General features: G+C 36.1%; 2 protein-coding genes across 2 annotated transcripts in view; both read left to right on the top strand.

Annotated features, from left to right (window-relative positions):
• Positions 1 to 2,095, top strand: part of LOC107745317 (structural maintenance of chromosomes flexible hinge domain-containing protein 1-like) — a 57,176-nt gene extending 55,081 nt beyond the window's left edge. Inside the window, exons 44-46 of the mRNA XM_016559175.1 lie at positions 889 to 1,047; positions 1,792 to 1,902; positions 2,006 to 2,095. Of these exons, the coding sequence (XP_016414661.1) occupies positions 889 to 1,047; positions 1,792 to 1,902; positions 2,006 to 2,019 (284 nt within the window). The 3' untranslated portion in view covers positions 2,020 to 2,095. The remainder of the gene's footprint in view (positions 1 to 888; positions 1,048 to 1,791; positions 1,903 to 2,005) is intronic.
• Positions 2,096 to 5,352: 3,257 nt separating this feature from the next.
• LOC107745316 (EMILIN-2) lies at positions 5,353 to 20,853 on the top strand. The gene is made up of 9 exons (XM_016559174.1): positions 5,353 to 5,504; positions 7,779 to 7,904; positions 9,207 to 9,397; positions 9,763 to 11,202; positions 16,666 to 16,833; positions 16,937 to 16,984; positions 19,471 to 19,506; positions 19,594 to 19,716; positions 20,537 to 20,853. Exons 1-9 carry the CDS (start codon positions 5,353 to 5,355, stop codon positions 20,851 to 20,853), a joined length of 2,601 nt encoding a protein of 866 aa, XP_016414660.1.
• Positions 20,854 to 20,970: the final 117 nt, after the last annotated feature.

The raw sequence follows: 20,970 nt of genomic DNA, 5'->3' as shown, positions 1-20,970 counted from the left end.
CAATTTAAAAATGTCAGTATATTTATCCATATTACCATTCATGAACTGGTAAGTTTATGGGCTATTTTGCTTCCATAACATGTCTTATTTCAGACTAATGGAAAGAAAGCATCCAAAATACACATTTAAGTGTTTATTAAACTTCATCTATTTCCATCTGTATATTTCATTTATAATGCACAGGGATGCAAACTTGTCACCTTTCGGCGAAATTCGCCGTTTTGAATTCAAAATGGGTAATTTGTGTGATTCGTGTAGATCCAGTGAGTGCGTGTCTTTTTCACCCAAGATGAGTTTGCATCCCTGATGCATATCTTTAAAGGCTGTTTTCTCAAAATGAGTTTTTTTTTTTTTCTCCACTTAAGTAACACTTACATACACCAGAATTTGTTTTATTACTCTCTATATTCTGAAGGTTTTTACAGAGGGGTCATTTGTTTGATTATATATTTAACGCCTAGAACGAGATTTTTTTTTTGTTCTGTCTTTTTGACTGTATTTTCAGATTTATGGAGTGATAAAACGAGATATCCCAAATCCCCTCTATAAAAACCTTTAATACAGTATGTAAACAAAATGCCTGCAAAACCTGGCTTTATCGAGTTGTTTTGGAAAATAATGCAAAATAGTGCATGTTTAATTAGGTATTGCATCATTTGCATACTTTTCCCGAAAACGTACATAATAAAAAAAATCTTGTTGTACTGTGATTAATCAAATAGAGAGATACTGTGATATCGATTTGTAAATTTTTACCCTATCCACTTGTGGTGTCTTGCCTTAAAAACACTTAATGTGAGTTTCCTAAGAACACTATGTGTCTTCTCATACTCATGGCTGGAAACTGTACATAATCTCTGTGTCTTATATTTGGTTGTGTGTGTGCAGAGTTACTGCAGCAGTGTCGTGTTGCAATGCAGAAGTCCTCTGACGTCCAGTCTGATTATAACAGTCATTTGGAGCACCTGCAGAGTCCTCAGATGAAACAGAAACAACAAGAGCTCCAGCAGCAAGAGCAAGAGTTAAGAGATCTTGAGGGATCTCTCGGTATGTGTTTCCGTCAGTGTAGATCTGGTTGCTTTCTGAATGCAAAACCGGACTTTTGATGATTGGCACAAAGTTATGACAGATCTGTTTGCTTAGTCATTATGGGGTATAAAGTAGATTAAAAGTGTGAGAGGTATGCATAAGGTTTAAGTGTGAAAAAAGCATTTTAGCATAAGGCTGCAGCATAAAAAACGTGAATGTTTTCTTGCAAGTTTGCGTTCTTTTATGCTATTGATGCTTTGATTGTTGGATTTCAAAATATGTTGAAACGCAATTTGTAATGCAGCTCATAAATGTGTTGCATTGTGCATTGCAACAGGTGTTAACGTACTGTAAATAGCCTTCTTTTACATAAAATTCACCTTAACTGCTCTCTTAATAAAACTGAGAATATTCTTAGAGCACAAGAAACCGAGCAGAACAGATCACGACAGGCTATTTAAATTACACAACACATTAAAAAAACAAAACTCCCGTCAAGCCAGTTGCAACTTAAGTAGTGTATGTGCTTACGATTATTACGTAACCTGCAGGCAGCGCAAAAAGACGGTCTTGGAGGTGTTTTTCATTCAGTTGATCATCAAATCATTGCAAGAACCCCCATATAATCAGATAACACCACACTTAAGGAAATATTTGAGGACTTAAGTCTCTTTAAAAGAATTGCACATTCTTCAGCCGTCTATGCACGTCTATGCAAATGCTGACAGGGATTGAAATGTGTGTGTGAATGTGTGTTTGCAGCCAGAACTCCTGAGCAAATGTACGCTGCAAGAGTGAAACGAGGACTTGAGCCAGAAACGCCCGAGCCCTCAGTCCCTGCTAAAAGAGCCCGCCGCAAAACACGCAAACTGGGTACATCAGCAGTCCTCTGACGTCTTTGCTATTCATTCGTTTGTTTCTGCCTCGTCTGTTGCCTTTTCACTGACATTAATAGCTTGTTGTTTTGTTTCTGCAGATTCATTGAAGTAACGCAAGCTGACAGCTGATGCAATGTTTTTTTGTGAGTTTATCCAGTGTCAAAGATTGTTCCATATTTTATGTTCTTTGCAAATGAAAAAGGGGTATTTATACTTTTTTTTTTTTTTTTTTTTTACTTTTCACTCTTTACAGACTTCTCTGATTTAAGCAGAAAGCAAAAAAAGTTTAATAATTGGACTGTGTCCATAATATATTTTGTATCTTTAAGAAAAAAAAAAAAAAGAAGAAAAAATTTTTTTTTACGCTTACACCAAGTCTGGTCTTCTTTCTTTTTATACAACAAAACTTAAAGCAATCACACTCTCACCGAAATCCTATTCAGATGGGTTTGTTTTCCTGACATGTGTCTAAGTCCTGTGCACACTTTGGTTTTTGCACACAATGCTGTGTAGCGGATGTATACAGCTTAAACTAGCATTTCAACGCATACTCCATTAAAACATATGCCTTTAAAACACTGCGGTGATGTAATGAACGATTTTTGTAAGTTCTCGTCACCCAGGTTCCCTCCACAATAACTCGATACGATTTATCCATCGGCTTTTGGAGGATTGCAGAAAATAAGCTCTGTGACAGCAAACGTTTATGACGCTCGCACGTTTTGTTCACCATAATAATCTTCACAACTTTCAGAAATTTTGAAGCTTAAATACAATAACCAGATATAAAAAGCTAAGCATTTTCAGTCTTTATTTAAAAGCTTTTCCCCTGAAAGTTTGAGTTAGAATAGTTTGCAAGAGCGCAATCGTAAACACAATCAAGGCTGCGAGTGCGACCAATGAGAAGATGAGTTTACGTGTTCGGTGTGATCGTGTTTAATGTCCCGACAACTTCTGTGGTCCCATTTAGACACAAGTAAAAGCTTTAATAAAATCACACGGTGGTATTACTAATGTATTTTATGTTGTAGAATAAAACATGAAAATATTGTGTGCTTATAGACCTTATTTCAGGCATTTCAGTGATTATTATGTTTTGAATATGGATATTTTTCTTACAAAAACGCATCGATTCGCTACAGAAGGCCTTTGTTCACCCCCCGGAGCCGTGTGAGACACTTTTTTTATGGATAGGCGCTTTTTATTTAAGTTCTTTTGGACTGATGCATGCAACACCCGCTGAGTGGCATTAAACAGCTTGAAAGATCAAAGACCATTTTTTATATAACTCCGACTGGATTCGTCTGAAAGAAGAAAGTCATATACACCTAGGATGCCTCGGGGGTGAGTAAAATGCAGCCTAATTTGCATTTTTGGGTGAACTAACCCTTTAAGGACGATGGAGCCAGAAGTGTTAAGATGTTGTCACTCGTTCTGGATTTTGGCCTGCAAAAATACATCATCCCATTGTTTTGTCTGAAATCGTCCTCTATACCTTAATGCAGTGCACTATTCGACGGAACCGACACCATAGTGGACATTATTGAGTGCTCTCTCTCACACACTCAGTGTCTGAAATCACTCGTCATGTACTATTTTAGTGGGAAATAATGTATGATGGTGTCCGACTTATTTTTCAGCATTACAGCCTTCATTACCATAACAAACTGATGTCCTTTTTTGTTCTTGTTCTTGCAGTTTTTCCCTGTAATAAACTACTTTTTGTAGTTAAAAAAATTTTCACAGTTTTGGCATACAGAGTGCCATATGGAAAATTTTGTAAATATATATATATATTTTATTGGTTCACAGGAAAGCTCAACTTTGGCATATTTTTGTACTACATATTATACTAGTTTCCTATGTGCTGTTATACCTTTTAAGGGTGTTATATGATATGCATTACTAATACGTAAAATGTGTAGTAGACACCAAAAGTTAGCCTATATATATTTATGCATAGTTTTCTATTACTTTATGACCTAAATGTCCTGTGTTGTATCAGATTGTCTTTTAAGATTAGTCTCCAGAATCTGGTCATGATTTGAAACCTGTCATAATGGGATTTAAAAATATTATGTGACCCTGGACCACAAAACCAGTCATAAGGGTCAATTTTTCAAAATTGAGATTTATATATCATCCGAAAGCTGAATAAATAAGATTTCCATTGATGTATGGTTTGTTAGAATCGGACAATATTTGTGAGAGATACAACTATTTGAAAATCTGGAATCTGAGGGTGCAAAAAAATCTAAATATTGAGAAAATCATCTTTAAAGTTGTCCAAATTAAGTTCTTAGCAATACATATTACTAATCAAAAATTAAGTTTTGATATATTTACTGTAACACCCCTGTGGACTTTTCTTCCCCTTTTGTTGGTTATTTTTGGCTATTGCTACAAATATACCCCAGTGACTTAAGACTGCTTTTATGCTCCAGGGTCACATATAAGATGCACTCGATAAGCTGGTGTTTCTAAAGGATATCTGTGCGGTTTAAAATATGATCATGCAGATTAAGGCATTGCGTGTGCTTTATAAGTACTAATAAACAGCCAATATGCTACACTCTAAAAAATGTTGGGTTAAATACAACCCAGTGCTGGGTAAAATATGGACAAACCCAGCGATTGGGTTGTTTTGACCCAGCGGTTGGGTTACTACCCAGAAAGTTGGGTTAAAAATTTTACCCTACCGTTGGTTGAAAACAACCCAATTGTTGGGTTGAGACTTGAGTTTTTGCAAAAAAAAAAAAAAAAAGATGTGAAAATCATCTTGCTCACTTATTCACACACAAAAAAAAATTATATATATTGATTTAACTTTTGAAAGACATGTTTTATGTGTTAGAAAGGCCGAATGCAAGGGAGTGAGAGTATGCAATTAGTGAGAACTGAGTAGTTACACTTTATTTTAAGGTGTCCTTGTTACAGTGTAATTATACATATACGCACTGAGTAATATTAATTAACTACATGTACTTACTATATGGTTAGGGTTTGGCTTAGGGTTACTTGCATGTAATTATGCATGATTAATTGTTATTACAATAGTAAGTACATGTAACGTGTGTAACAAGGACACCTTTAAAATAAAGTGTTAGCAGGACTTGTTCTTTTGATAGACATTATAAGATCCTTTGGATTTTCTAACCAGGAATTCTTAAAAAAAAAATAGCCTCTGTTCTAAAGAAATGGCATAACTGTAATAGCACGTGCACGTCTAAAGCTGAGTTTAATCAGTGTTCTTTGGTAACTGTATTTGGGAGAGCACTAATGAAGCCGGGAACCTGATCCCAGTAAGAGGGGCGGGAGCTCGTGCAAACTCTCGCCACTGTCCCATCTCACTGCCATCATCACCACCACTCTGTCACGAACCTGAAAAAAGCACTCTCTTTGAGCTTTTTTATAAACGCTTGGATAAGGCGCACGCTGATTGGAAATGAAGCCCGTCCTCGCAGGTTGTGCTCACTTCTGTGCAGCGCTTCTGTGTTTTAGTCTCATTAGCTTCCCTTTGACTGATGGGTCTCCTTCGAGGTATAGTCTGTTCCAGGGCAGTGCTTATCCCAGCTCTGTTTCGAGACAACGAAGCAAGTAAGTAGGCTAACCTTTTATTATTGAGTTGGCATTAGAAAAAACGTGGGATATCAGCAATCTCGGGTAAAATGTGATTGTGACTGAACAGAGCTCATCTCTTGTCTAGTGTTTCCTCACTGGTTGTAATACAGTACAGCAGTAGTTCACTATTAGCTAATTATTTTTCATGCCTCCCAGAGAGCTACTAAGTAACACCTTGCAGTGTCCTTGTTACACGTTACATGTACTTACTACAGTGGGCTAATAACAGTCAATTATGCATAATTACATGCACTAACCCTATATAGTAAGTACATGCTGTTAATTAATATTACTCAGTACTTAAATGAATAATTACACTGTAACAAGGCTGTTGTAAAATAAAGTGTAACCAAACCTCAATGCACTTTAATTAATGCGAAACTGATCAGTAACAAAAAAAAATGACTAGCCCTACATTAACTTTTTAAATTTGTTAACAAGTATCCTACACAGATTGTTTACAAAATCAGTATTAGCGGACTTAATGATTTGGGTAAACTGTTAATAATTAGTAGATTGTATCTTTCCTCCAAGAGAAGTTTTGGTTACACTTTATTTTAAGGTGTCCTTGTTACAGTGTAATTATGTAACATTTAAGCACTGGGTAATATTAATTAACTACATGTACTTACTATTATAACAACAATTAATTATGCATAATTAATTGTTGTTATAATAGTAAGTACATGTAGTTAATTAATATTACCCAGTGCTTAAATGTTACATAATTACACTGTAACAAGGACACCTTAAAATAAAGTGTTACCGAAGTTTTACTATCTATATGTATAATTCTGAAGAAATGTTTTTCTAGACCTTTAATCCAGTATTGAACTTCACCCTTTTTTGTTGGTTTTTTTCATAATATTATTAGGTTATTACTTAAAGAGAAGACAGATTAGGACATTTTCTCACTGAATCACTATAGAGTCATGGAGACTACAGGAATATTAGGAGTGCAAACCTCCCAGAAATATATGGTTTCTCAGTGTTTCTCTGGATGGATGGTTAGAAGATTTCATTTACTCTTGTAAGAATCATGATGGTAGCCCACTAGTAATGGCACAAGTGTTAGTTACCACATCCTTCTAAAGGAATTGCTAGCCATTTGGAACTGTATTCTACACTATAAGAAAAGAAAACCGGGAAAAGCACTGTAATTTTCTTCCAGGACATTATCAGTTAAGCTTTGACCATAAAGCAACAATGCAATGTATAATTCAAAATACAGATAAAACACCAGTGAAAAATCCAAATGAAAAATTCATGTTAATAATCATATTGACACGGTATACATTGGGGCCCAGTTTTACAAACTTTTCTTAAAGTGAAGAGCATAGTAACCAACTAATAATGACTCAAGTGCTACTAAATCTGTCAGGAATTACCTCCCAAAACCTCAAAAGCTCACAATGACTTCAGTCTGACTTCAGGGAGTTAGCATTCTCTTCACTTTACTACTGATCCAAACAATTAGTAATTCAAGGGATCAAGGGATCTCCAGCTTTCTAAAAACATTTCTTCTTGGTTATACAAATGTTGTTAACTTGTATCATTATGCAAACATTTTTGGAATGTTACTTTTAAATGTTCTCTGAACGTTCTGAAACAAGTATTAACATTTAGAAAGTGTTACATTAACAATGTTTAAATAAAAAAAAAATTCTGCATTATTAAACATTAGTAAACACCAGATAACTTTGAACAAACGTTGCCAGAACGTTCTGAGAACATTTCATGTTAGCTGGGTCTTTTCTTGGGTGTACAGTAATAAGTCAGCATATGTTTTTCCATTATTTTAACAATTCAAATTAATTTAACCAATTTCAACTTCATTTTTTAAGTTGTATGAGATTCAACAAATTTTTTTTAAAAGTCAGTTTAATATAATTTAAGTTAAAATTATGGTAACACTTTAGATTAGACGACACATGTTCACTATTAAGAGTTTTCTCTCAATAAACTGCTTACTGATAGTAAGTAAGGTAGTTGTTGTTGTAGTTACGTTTAGATATAGGTAGGGTCAAGGGATCTAAAATATGGTCATGCATAAATACGTGCTTTCTAAGTACTAATAAACAGCCCGTATACTAGTGATATGCACGCTAATTAGCAACTAGTTATTAGTGATTAGTGTTCCCTAATTTAAAGTGCTACTGCAAATTATTTGTACAGCACATTTCAGTTGCTGCCTTAAAGTAGATTTTATTTTTACAGTGTATTTTTTCATTGTTCTTCACTCTTTTGCAGAAACTGGTGTGCTTTTGTGGTGCATAAGAACGTGACATGCGCTGTGCTGGCGGCGAACGAAGACTTCATGGGGCCGCAGCTCCTGCCCTGTCCGCCGAATCAGCCCGACTGCACACAGCGGCTCATGTAAGTGTCTCTGGAGAGCGCATGCAGTGGCCGGGGGTTGCATGGACATTTTTATTGGTGGAAGTGAACAGAGATCAGATTAGATGAGATCAGAACTGGATTGAAGTGGAATTGCTCCTTGAAGGATAAGCAGCGCCGTTAAATTGTACCCATTGACTGGCAGGTCATTGCTTTATCAGTCTCCAAATTATTTACGACCTCTGAAGGGCCAGGGGCCACACTGAACAGTCTGTTGTAGCCTGTGTAAATTGTCCAGAATCCATGAGAAATGCTGCAATTAGAAAGTCAGTCACACATGTTCGTGCACATCGCCTGCTTTTAAAGCTGCACTCCAGATGTTTGTCACTGCTGGAGTAAATCCTAATAAATTATGTACGTAATTCTACACTTTGTTGTTTATGTTTGCATGGATCGTTAAAACAGGAATGCCTCCTTTTGTGGACCGAGTGCAGATTAGTGGCATTTTTCAAATCTCGCAGGACTAATGTTGTCACTTTGCTTCTTCTGAAGCACACAGCAAACTCCCGGGATATATGCGCTGTTTCATGGTCTGTCACTATAATGTGGTAGTTAAAGATTAAGTGCGTATTTTGTTTGTTTAAATATTATCTCCTTTCCCAGTTTAATGTGCAGAGACAACTATAGAGAGACAAGACATACAGTATAGTTCTAATAATATTAACTTTTTATGAACTAAGGCAAGGTTAGTTCAGGTTAAATGACATGTTGTCGTTAAAATACATTTTAAAATGCATTTTTTGTAAAATGTAAGAAAAAATAATGAAAATACTTTTTTTGTGTGCTTGTTTTTTAATTTACTTTTATTGATGTTTACACCATGTGCCATGAGTCATTAAATTTAAGCATTTCTTTTCAAAACGATATGAAACCAAAATGACACTTGTGAAAAAGAAGTGCACTTTAGCATACTTTAAAAATATGGAGCCCCGCACATGAAAAAACCGAAAAAATCGAATTGTGCGCACGATTTACTAAAATGAGGGAACGAATATCGTGCAGGGGCTAAAATAAAATAAAAAGCAAAAGGTGCCCAGTTGGTATGTTTTCAAAGCGTGTATCTGTGTATTTTTTTATTTATTTTTTTGGCTAATATTCCCCTCAACCCTTTGCACAGTGGGAGATTTGTGACAGTTTTCACATGGAATCTGAGTCCAAAACAGCGTATTGTATCACATTGTGCATACTTTTAGTTCATAGTTCAAACTGAATCGTGTCCCATCCAAAAACTGGTTTATTGTTTATATCAGCTTTTCACATCATAATCCATAACTGTCTTTCTAGGTATCATTCTCACATGAGGCCCATGTACAAAATAGGCTACAAACAAGTGACTGAACTGGAATGGAGGTGCTGTCCAGGATATCAAGGTCATGACTGTACCGAGCTGAAAAATACCCCACAGAAAATCAATGTTGTTGAGGAACCACGTCAAGATGTTCTTTCAACCATCAACCAACAACAGAGCATCCTGGGTAAGAGTTTTTAATTTCTTTGGATTTGGAAAGAGTGAAATAAGCAATATTTGATCTAGATTAGTACACTCTAAAAAGAAATTCTAAATAACTATAATAAATAAACATGTGCTATGCTAGATGTTATAGCTGAAATAGCGCCACCATTCAATTGTTGAAATTTGTTAGAATTAATTTTTTTTTGAGTAATCAACTTAAAAATTTTTCTTTATGCTACAAGTTATGTTCCTCTAACTCAATGTAGTTCATTGGTTGGACATCATTTCATTAGAAGTTGTCATAAAATGAAAGAAGATTGATGCAAACTGTTATATATATATTTTTTTTTGAGCCAAAACAAGTACAAGTGATTTTGGTTGTTCTAGGACCAGAAGTGTTCTCCGAGACACATCCATGGTCTCAACCCGGGCAGAAAGGACATCATAGCCGTCAACTGGGAGATTATGGAGAGCGTCAGCGTGAGAGTCAACAAGTTCAGGCATTAGAAGAAGAAGTGGAGCGTCTTTCTCAGACTGTACTCGGCCTGCAAGCCATGACTTCTGCCAATGCGAACCTACGGCTAGATTTACAGGAAGATGTGACCAAATTCGTTCTAAACATGTTGGGGAATTTGCAACAGCCACAGGATGTCAAAGCGGGTGGAATCGAGAGCTTTACGCTCCCATATGACCTCCGTTCATCACCAGGCACTGATGAACTCCAGAACCACATTACCCAGCTTTCCGACACCATCGGTACCAACACTAATAGCATCCAAGATCTGAAGATGAGGATCCAGAACATTGATGGACAGATGCATCGTTTAACAGAAGCAAGCAATACTAGACCGCTTCAACCTTCCTCGACAGCTGCAACCAATGAGTGTCCATGTCAGGCATACATCGATGAGAAGCTTTCAGCCCTTCGTGACGAGCTTCTTCAAGGAATGGACATCAAAATAGCGGACATGAAGAATGCATGCGACTACAAAGTGCTGTCTGTTCAAGAACAGTGTGAGGAACAAGAAACCTCTTACTTGAGCCTGGCCGAGCTCCTTGACTCCAAAGAGACTGAACTCCGCAAAGAGATCAAAGACTTGCGTCTCCAGCTTCCCATTGGAAAAACCCAAGAGTTGGACAATGCTGAGGTCCAGAAGCTCAAGGACACCCAACAGATACTCCAAGACGCCATTATGGAGCAGAATGCCACCATTGCACAGATAAATGCACAAGGGCACGTTCTGGAGGCAAGGGTTAGTCTTGCGGAAAAGAGTGCAGAGGTACATTGCCTCTATCTTGAGGAGAAACTGAGAAGGGAAAGACTTAAGGAAGAGGAAGACCAAAGAATAGCTTTTGAAGAGAAGTTCAGTGGTGTTCAATGTGACAATAGCACTTCTCAGCTACTCTTGGGTCATGATCAGCGCCTGGAAGTCTTGGAGAAACATGCACAGCTCCTGCAGGACGAAGTGGGCTCTCTTAAGAGAGATCTCAATCAGTCCATAAGTTTTGAAACATTCCTTCAACGGGTGGAAAATCTAGAGGTGGATTCTGGGCGAAGCCAAGAGCAAGTGAGGACAATGAATGGCTTGCTTGATGGGCTTGATGGACGCGTGGCTAGCATTGACGGCGTTTGTGGTCAGTTTGAGCCAATGTCAGACAGTCTCAAACGAATTAAAGATGGACTGAACAAACACGTCAATGGCTTGTGGACTTGCGTCCGTCAGCTGAACAGTACAGTACTCGCACATACAAGAGACATTAACACGTTTAAAGCAAATTCACACCTCTCAAAAGACAGCCAGGATGGGATCACTGATGCACCTACAGGTAAGCAATGCTCCTCTTGGGCACAACAAAATTGTGGTTTTGCAGACAGCTTTATTCAAAGTAATACAGCAGTATTTGCGAGGTCAGTGGATTTTCAGAAGCCTATTTCTTGGAAAACTGATGGGTGTTCATTTAAAATGACACAAAGACTTCAGTAGAGACTTGAGATTGTCCTTTTCCACCATAGGCAAGTTATCCCTAAACCCACAGGGCTGAAGGGAACAACTAGATTTCAATCAAATTTACTGAAAAAGGCTGCAGGTGAAAGAACGTTTTTATGAACGTTCTTAATAAATCCAAAAAAGGCCAATACAAACAGCCACAAATAAAGCACATTATTGCACATTATAGGACTCCCGACTAATGAAAGATAAAAATCCAGAAACCGTCTAGGTTCTAGAATTATCAGAAATCTCATTAGTGTCTGTCCAGTTTGACAATGTTACCGTAAATATTGTGGAGTACTTGCGACGTCTTCATCAGACCTTTATGACTGGCCCGAAGCAGACTTCTTACACCAACACATCCTGACTTTGTATGTGCTCATACCAGTAATTTTGTGTATCTGTTCATGCAAAGCATCAAAACAATCAAATTTACCAGTGAGGTTACAACTTCTCATCCCTGGAATTTGGCAGAAATGATTTACTAGTATTTTTCAAAATGCCTTTTTGATACATGATCTCCAAACTGCAATTTTCAAAGAAAAGGTTGTATACATTGAAGTCCCAATAGTCTCCCTAGTAATTTCTTGTCCCTACTATCCAATAAAGAGGGGGAAAAAGTCTGAAAATCATTTCTAATTCACTCTCAAAAAGTTTTTTTTTTAAAAAAGGGGCTCAAAACTGACCAAGGAAAATCGGGGATAAATCTGCCTAAAACTCCTGTAGTGTGAGCCCGGCCTTAGCTTGAAGAACATTTTAAATTTCCAAAAAACTTTTACGTGCACTCTAAAGAACCTTTTGCGCAAAGTTCCATGAATGTTGAAGGATCTTAAAGATCGTTGTCAATGAAGAACCTGTTTTTAAAAGTGTAAGCAACTGGTCTGTTTTTGTCAGTCCTGCTAGTCAAAACGATATATTTTGTCATATTTTGGGTTTTTGGAAGCTTCTGCTGTATGAGCTCCACACTGCAAATGTAGGCTACGGTGTGCATGAGGTTGTGTTTTTAGAGGGATTTCCTTTGTGTTGTAAGCAGGTATCTCCCAGGGGAAGTAGTATTTCCCCTTTACGTATTAATTGTACACACATGTTACAACTGGACAGGCTCCAGAGTTGTGCAACATTTGGACTTTTATGGGATTATTGTGTGTGTGTGTGTGTGTGTGGGGGGGCATCTGCTTCTCATTTGGTGATTTTGTGTTTGTAATTTACAAGATGTTCTGGACACACTAGTCATCTTGGCGTTTCACCTAGCAGCATTCAGAATAATGCAGTTGATACTGTTGCAACACACTCAGGGACAAAATGTAAGTAAAATGGCGTTAGGATATAGCCACAAAGTGATTTGTAATCACAGCTTTGTTTGCAGTAAGTCCAAAGGATATACTCAAGGACTATTGAATTTTGTGTGCATGTGGTTGCAATTATTTTACAGTAAGTGCACTTACTTGTAATTACAGTGTAAGTACTGGGTAATATAAGGCAACTACTTGGTTGAGATGGTTTAGGGGTAGGTTCAGGATTAGTACCCAGTAATTACCTAGTTATTGTACTTACGTTAATAAGTATATACAGTAGAATGTACATGCAGAACAGGACTGTTAAAATAAAGTGCTACCAAGAAAGCCAGTGCATCATGAGCATGAATATAAGAAAACAGTTACGCTAACACAGTAAGGTCTCATTAGTTAATGTTAATGCGTTAACTAACATTAATTAGCAACGATGGTCACATTTGTTACAGTATTTGTTAATATTTTTTATGATTAGTTAATAAAAAACATTGTTAGTTCATGTCAGCTCAGGATCATTTAATATGAACAGATACAACTTTTAATTTAGTGTATTAGTAAATTTAAAAATAAACATTAAGATAAATAAATGCTTTAGAAGATTTCTTTCTATTAACTGTAATGTTAACAAATGGAAACTTATTGTAAAGTGTTACTGAAAACGTATAGTACACTGTTGACAAATATCAAAATATGAAACATTTATAGTGGATCAAATTGATTTAGTTCATGCATAAAAAAACCAACACATGTTGAACGATGTTCACTAACACAGTGAAGTTTTTTGACTGCATTTATGTTTATTCTCTTTAGCATGCAGTGTGAAGTATTTTACTCGTTTCCCTGATCATTCTGATTTCAGTAAGTAAAGAACAAATTTCTTCTCACGTGCCTTATGTATTATGCACGTTATCGTCTTTGGCAGACAGCATGTTGAAACCACCAAGGTCATCATTTTCTCCTTCTTCTTGGAAAGCGATGACGTAGTCTAATCATCCAGTACACTGTAAAAAGTGACTGTGAATTTAACGGTAAAAGACTGTAAACATGCTACATTAAAAACCTGTTAAATGGTTAACGGTAAATTCCCCTACTATATACGGTGAAAAACTGTATTGGACATTATATGTATTATACCGTTTTTGGAAGTGAAAAAAGACTGTATAATTTACAGTGAATAACCGTAAATTGACATTCCCAGAATTCCCTGTGATACATTTTAAATTTGATGTTTTTTTTTTGTTGAAATAACTATGTTTCTTCTTAAAAAATGTCGCTACCGTATTTTTTACAGTAAAATTCCGGCAACCACAGCTGCCGTTTTTTACCGTAAATTTCACGGATTTTTTTTTTTACAGTGTAGTGTAGGTTTTCCAGGAAATGCATTTATTCCCTGGACCTCAACTTCTCGTGAATACTACTGTGTATTGTGCTCTGTGATAGAAATGCACTCTTTCTTTTCAGTCACATTTGACATTTGTCCCGTGAGATGATCTTTTCTTTCAAGCGTGTCTCACTGCTCACATGTGTATTTTAATATATTTTATCTGGAGGTCTAATTGTGGGACTCCATTCTGGGAGAGTGGCCATTAGTTTATCAGAAATACATTGATATCACCACTGCATAACTTTAATATTTCTAGACTTTGTTTTAATGGTTAAATTAAATTTTAGTAATCAAAAAGCATATTAAAAATTATTATAAAGTCTAATTAATTGAAATCATGAAACTTATATAATTATGTGGTCCACTAGTTTGGCCCATTCAGGGTGACTTGTGAGCATGACAAGCAGACATTATCGCATAATCGGCCTAAAATAGTGAGTTTCACAGTTACACCCTCACATTCACATCACACTATGAATAAGACCTTGTGCATCATTGTATTAATTGTATGTGCACACTTGTCCCTGTAATTTAAATGGCTTCATAAACATACTAAACAATGTTTTATTAAAAATGCAAACAATTTTCTGAAAAGGTTATGTTTAAGGGGCGGTTTAGGGAACAGAAAATATCCTTAGCTCAGCTTAAAAACCATCATGCTTATGGAAAGTTCTCATAATAATAGGAGTGCCAACATATGTGTGTGTTTTAGTAGATGAGATCATGTGAGCAACGGGTGTGACGTGAAGCTGCTTCATCTCTCTTTCTCTCATTGTTGGGAAGCAGCTACATTTTTTACTCAGTAGCATAAGAACACTGTAAAAAAAAAAAACTGTGAAATTTACAGTAAAAAAACTGTAAAATTTACAATAAAAAAAGGAAGCTGTGGTTGCCAGAACTTTATCATAAAAAATATTATAGCAACATTTTAAGTTTTACAGATTATACTTACATTTACGGTAAAACAATAAAAAAAAAAAAAACTGAAATAATGTACATCAGCTGTAAAATATAATAAAATGACAGCAGAAATACCATTTCAGTTGCAGTGTACCATGACAATTTAATTCATAGTAATTCAGAATATCATTGCAGCAACTCCATACATGTATTGTGATTATAATATTAATTCTTGTACACTGTTAGCTCTCGGCTGATTTAGCTCAGGGCTTCTCATGACCTAGTGGCCAAAAGTTGACACTATTAGTTAATTCTTAGTCAAAAGATACTTTTATTCATTTATTGCCATTTCCCAGCACATTGATTATGAACAACGGAAAATTATCCTGAAAAAATAAGAAAAGCTTTACAGCAGAAAAATATAAAACCCCTTTCCATTGTGCCCTTTAGGGCTTTTCTATGTTGAACATCTGTATACATAATGCACACAAGCAGTAGCTGAAGAGCATGTGTACTAATCGCTGTTCATTGAGCATAAAGCATTTCGTGAGAAATGTACAAGTATTCCTACAAGCACCTGGGCTCAGGGGCAGTTAAACCAAAGTACCTTTAGGGCAGATCAGTTTACTTGGCAGGCATCTTAAATACTTAGTGATTACTTCTGACCAGCTGTTTTCAGTGTAAGTAACAGACATATAAGGCATACAGCTCCTATATACTTGAATGGGGAAAGAGAGAAATCTCCAAAACTGTTTGTCAGGATTACATTTTAATTGCATACAGTATTTTGAAACGCCTATTAAATCTGATAACATCAGAGGTCTGTCTGTCTGTCTCTGGTAATATTCAGACTTGGAAAATGACCACTCTTTGTCCACACCACCATACAAACCATAAACACTCTTATTATTAAGATTACATATAACTTTTTAAGTTTATGAAGATGTAAAGCTTTTTTATATGAGTAGAAGCATTTTCTGATTTGCTGATTTGCTTTTGTGGCTGAACCAAATGGCGGTCTGTTGTATGTGGCAGTGCCACGTCTGGTAATTGTTATCCTGTCCTCCCATCAGCATTCTTCTACCTTTCTCCAGGTGTTCACAAGAAGGTTTTTTCCAAACACCCAAAGTCCAGAATTTGACCAAATTTGGTGTGCATCTTCAAGTTTCAAGTTTTGTAACTTGTTTAATCATAATTTTTGTCAAACAATTCTGTATACTTAATACATCTACAAAAAGGCTATTTAAATTTCAAGTTAATCATTCTTTTTAGTGCAGCTTACTGTAAATGCTTTTGCACAATTGTTGAAAACAGTGTATCTCACTTTAAATAATTTTCATGCACAGCCAGAGAAAACAAGATGACTGCATAGTTACTCTGATGCAGCATTTCATTTGCACAGAACAAAATCCACAGAGCCACAGATAGACATATTTAAGTGTGACACTTATGCAAAATCTTTACACAGATTGTTGTTTTACACAGTGCACCAACAGTGTTGCTACAAATTGAGATGCATCAATAATTTTTTTGGAATTGGATCATGACTCTCTGAATTCAAATGGAATTGAATGAGAATTCTAAAGATTTTCCAGCTCTACATAATGCTAAGATTTCTTTTGAACCAGATGGATTGAACCTTTTGTATATAGCAAAGTCACACCTGTTAACTGTCAGGCAGTCGTCTCTCAGTGTCAGCCATCACTCTTCTGCTTCTCTCCAGGTGTTCCTGACGGTACAGCGGCTGTAAAAGTTTTCATGGAGGTAGGTCAACCACTCCCATCGCTGGCGTCTGGGGAAGCAGCAACTCGAGTAACCAAAGTCTCGTCTCACACCCCTCAGGGGATCAATGGGAGCATGCCGTCCATTACAGGCTATGCAGGAGCTCCAGGTAAGTGTATTCAGATAAACGTGTGTGCATTTTCTAATAAAAACAGGTGTTTTCACAGGAAATCAGGGTTACCTCACAGATTTTGTTGTGTTGTTCTTGACAGGTTACCCAGGAATTCCTGATGCCGCTCTCAGTCCAGATTCCGTTTCTGGTATTGAACACTTTATTGTTGCTGAACAGTGTTGGGGAATTACTAAATAATCTAAATAGCCACAATTATCAGGGTTCAAGCTTTTTTTGATGTAGCTGATACAGGATGCAAACTAAATTTTGTGGAAATAAGACATACAACCAGAGTTTGAAAGTAGGTTTTTAAAAAGCAATTGCAAAAAGATTTTCTTACAGAAATTGATACAGAAATTAAATTAGCTTATTATAATGCCATTTTGTATCTGATTCTTACATAATTTGGTACACTGCCTAATGATGATAACCTGTTACTATTTGCCAAATTCCATAGCGATCAGCCATTCACAATTTAACCAGGGTAAAAAAACACTTTTCTCTGTATTTTTAGGTATGGCCTGCAATCAGCAATAAAAGCTGGATGATCTAATTAATCTTGCTAGAATAAATTTAGTAAACGTATATTTAGAAGACATTTATAAACTAATGTATCTTGACATCAATTCTGAAGAACACGAGTAGCTACGGGAAACATTCGCAGATACAAACAAAATGCATGCAAATACTCACAAAATTCTTGCACATAAACACAAAACGCTCACACAAAAAGGAGCTTTTACCTTTCACATACACATATAACACTCATGCATTCACTTCTTTTACCTCTCTCTCTCTCTCTCTATGCAAACTAAATTTTGTGGAAATAAGACATACAACCAGAGTTTGAAAGTAGGTTTTTAAAAAGCAATTGCAAAAAGATTTTCTTACAGAAATTGATACAGAAATTAAATTAGCTTATTATAATGCCATTTTGTATCTGATTCTTACATAATTTGGTACACTGCCTAATGATGATAACCTGTTACTATTTGCCAAATTCCATAGCGATCAGCCATTCACAATTTAACCAGGGTAAAAAAACACTTTTCTCTGTATTTTTAGGTATGGCCTGCAATCAGCAATAAAAGCTGGATGATCTAATTAATCTTGCTAGAATAAATTTAGTAAACGTATATTTAGAAGACATTTATAAACTAATGTATCTTGACATCAATTCTGAAGAACACGAGTAGCTACGGGAAACATTCGCAGATACAAACAAAATGCATGCAAATACTCACAAAATTCTTGCACATAAACACAAAACGCTCACACAAAAAGGAGCTTTTACCTTTCACATACACATATAACACTCATGCATTCACTTCTTTTTCCCCTCTCTCTCTCTCTCTCACACACACACACACACACACACACACACACACATAACAATCGCACATTCACTGTACAGATGTGTGTTTTCTTGCTATTTAAATGTGTTCCCATTCCCTTTTAAGATCCTTATTGCTTTTGCACCAGATAATTAATCTGTCATAGAAATGAAATTATATAATGATATAACTATGACATATTTAAAGTATGTTGTACTATTAAATCTTACATGTCATCATGCATTTTCACACTGCCTTCACTGGACCAATCAGCTGTGAGCTCAAGGCTGGAATAACTTCAGATTGGGACAGCCCTCCATTGTGGTGCATTTTGGTGAATTGGATGCTTCATGCAGAGACAACATTGATAATTGATTGATGTATATAGAGATGCATTTAATATGCATACTGATGAAATGAAATATTATATTGATGAATTATGATAAAGGAAGAATTTATAAGTTAAATAATAGAGGACCCAGGATTGAGCCTTGAGGGACACCACAAGATATCACATGACTTCAGAACGTATGAGAATCCTGAACAACATAGTATTCCCTGTTGCTTAAGTAGGATCTAAATCAGCCTGATAGACTGACCCAGTTCTGCAGTCACTCAAGTAGATGTCATGATCGAATCTGTCAAAAAAGCAGCACTGAGATCTAAAAGAAGTAGGATAAACAGATGACCCAAATAATTGGCAGAGTCCATAATAACTTTAAAAACATGTCTCTCAGGTTCTTTTTAATTTTACAATGGCAACACTATTTCTCCATGGGTCCTAGGGGGGAAACAGAGGGGGCAACAGAGTTAAAAGCCCTGGACAGGAGAGAGTAATGGACTCCACCAGTGTCTAAGGAGGGATATGTAAGAGGAGGAAGGGATGATATGAGCTCCATGAAAGTCACTGCAGTATCAGCAGTAAGATACAAGTGACAGTCCTCTTATCACTCAAAAGTGTTGAGTTATGTTGGTATATACATACTGATGCTACCCAGGGTTGTACTGATAACAGCAGTGTTCAGAAATCAACAAAAAGAAAGCTTTTTTTCTTGCTACTTTTTTGTTAACAACTTGCAGTGTAGCTCACTAGTCGTGAACTTTTCAATAGCTTTTCAGTAGTTTGAATTTCAGTAGCTTGGCTATAGTTTAAGTAAATTTTAAAACTGTAGATTGCCAGACTACCAGCTATGCATCATTTGAAGCTGCTTCCCCAACACTGGCAGGACATTACAAATATGTATTAAAAATTACAGTTTTATACAAGATATTTACATATGTCTCTTTCCCATATCTACAGCACAGATTCCACTGAAGACAGTTCAAATGGCCACAGGTACAACTAAATACAACCTCCTGTACATTTTACAGAGCTGTGTTGTCAGTGAGTGACAGTAAAGTGAGTGTGTCTGTATTTATGCAGGAGTAATGACCTATGTGTCGTTTTCGGCTGGTCTGACACTCGTGCCATTCCCTGGAGAAATCGGTATCATCCGATTCAACAATGTTCTGTTAAATGATGGAAGACACTATGATCCACAAACAGGTACATTCATTTATGACAAGAAAAATCATAAATTATCATTTATCTATAGTGTTTGCAAAAGTTACTCTTGTAAAAAAAAGAAAAAAAAAGAAGTGCACTTAATTGTATTGAATGTGCACTTGTAGTGAATTTCAAATCTTAATGGAATATAAAAAAACTGTACTTTTTTTTAAAAGTTTTCTTTTAAATAAATAAAAGGCCACTTAAGTGTACTTAAAGAGATACTTATGACTATGTTTCGTAACACACTTTTAAAAAGTGCACTTTGTAATAATATCAAATTAAAAGTTTTACTTGAAAGTACATTTTAAATCCTTATCTTTTAATCGTTTGTCGTACTTTAAAGAAGTACATTTATTTTAATTTGTTGACAAACATATAAAAGCACATTGTGCAATTTTACATTTAAGTCTACTATATTTTAAATGTACTAAATTGCAACTTAATCATTACAGATGTGTAATTACAAAAATATTTAAGTACATGACATAACAAGTTTCAATAGAAATGACATTGAAGTATATTTTAGTTTAGCATAAATGCTTGCCAGTACATTCAGCAGTACTTTAACCATATTTCAAAGACATCAGAATTTTGAAATTACATTTAAAGATGTACTTAAGTCTTTAAGCGTCTCCTAAAAAATCAGCTAACTGTATTTAATATAAATTTAAACTATGAAACAGTTTAATTTAATTGCATTTAGAACAGAATATCATGCACCTTTTCCATTTTGGCCAGTGAATTTTCTATAGAAAAAAAAAATCACACACAATAGCATTCTACCTTTGTTGTATTAATCTGAATCTTTATTTTCTAGGTGTGTTCACTGTGCCCATGGACGGACGGTACCTGCTGAGCGCTGTATTAACAGCTCAAGCAGGAGAAAGAGTCGAGGCCTTTCTCTCAGTAGCCAATCGTAACATCCAGAAGCTTTCCACTGCTGGAATGGGTGGCAGAGACACTCAGGACTGCGACTGTGGAGGGAGCGTCTCTGTAAGTCTCGCTCTTCATCTGAAGCGGGGCCAGAGGACGGGACTGGTGCTCACATCAGGGAAACTGGCTATTTCAGCATCCAGTGAAATCCTGTCCTCATTCAGCGGAGTTCTGCTTTACCCAACAGTAGGCAAGCGATAACCCACAGCCAACGGCAAACATTACAGGGATAGTTCACCATAAAATGACAATTCTGTCATCATTTACTCCCCCTTAAGTTGTTCCAAACCTGCATGAGTTTCTTTCTTCTGTTGAACA

The sequence above is a fragment of the Sinocyclocheilus rhinocerous genome, unplaced genomic scaffold (genome assembly GCF_001515625.1).
Source record: "Sinocyclocheilus rhinocerous isolate Xijiao unplaced genomic scaffold, SAMN03320098_v1.1 scaffold1399, whole genome shotgun sequence".
Classification (NCBI taxonomy): Eukaryota; Metazoa; Chordata; class Actinopteri; order Cypriniformes; family Cyprinidae; genus Sinocyclocheilus; species Sinocyclocheilus rhinocerous.
Note: the sequence above shows the minus strand (reverse complement) of the source record. Positions and strands in the feature narration are given on the sequence as shown.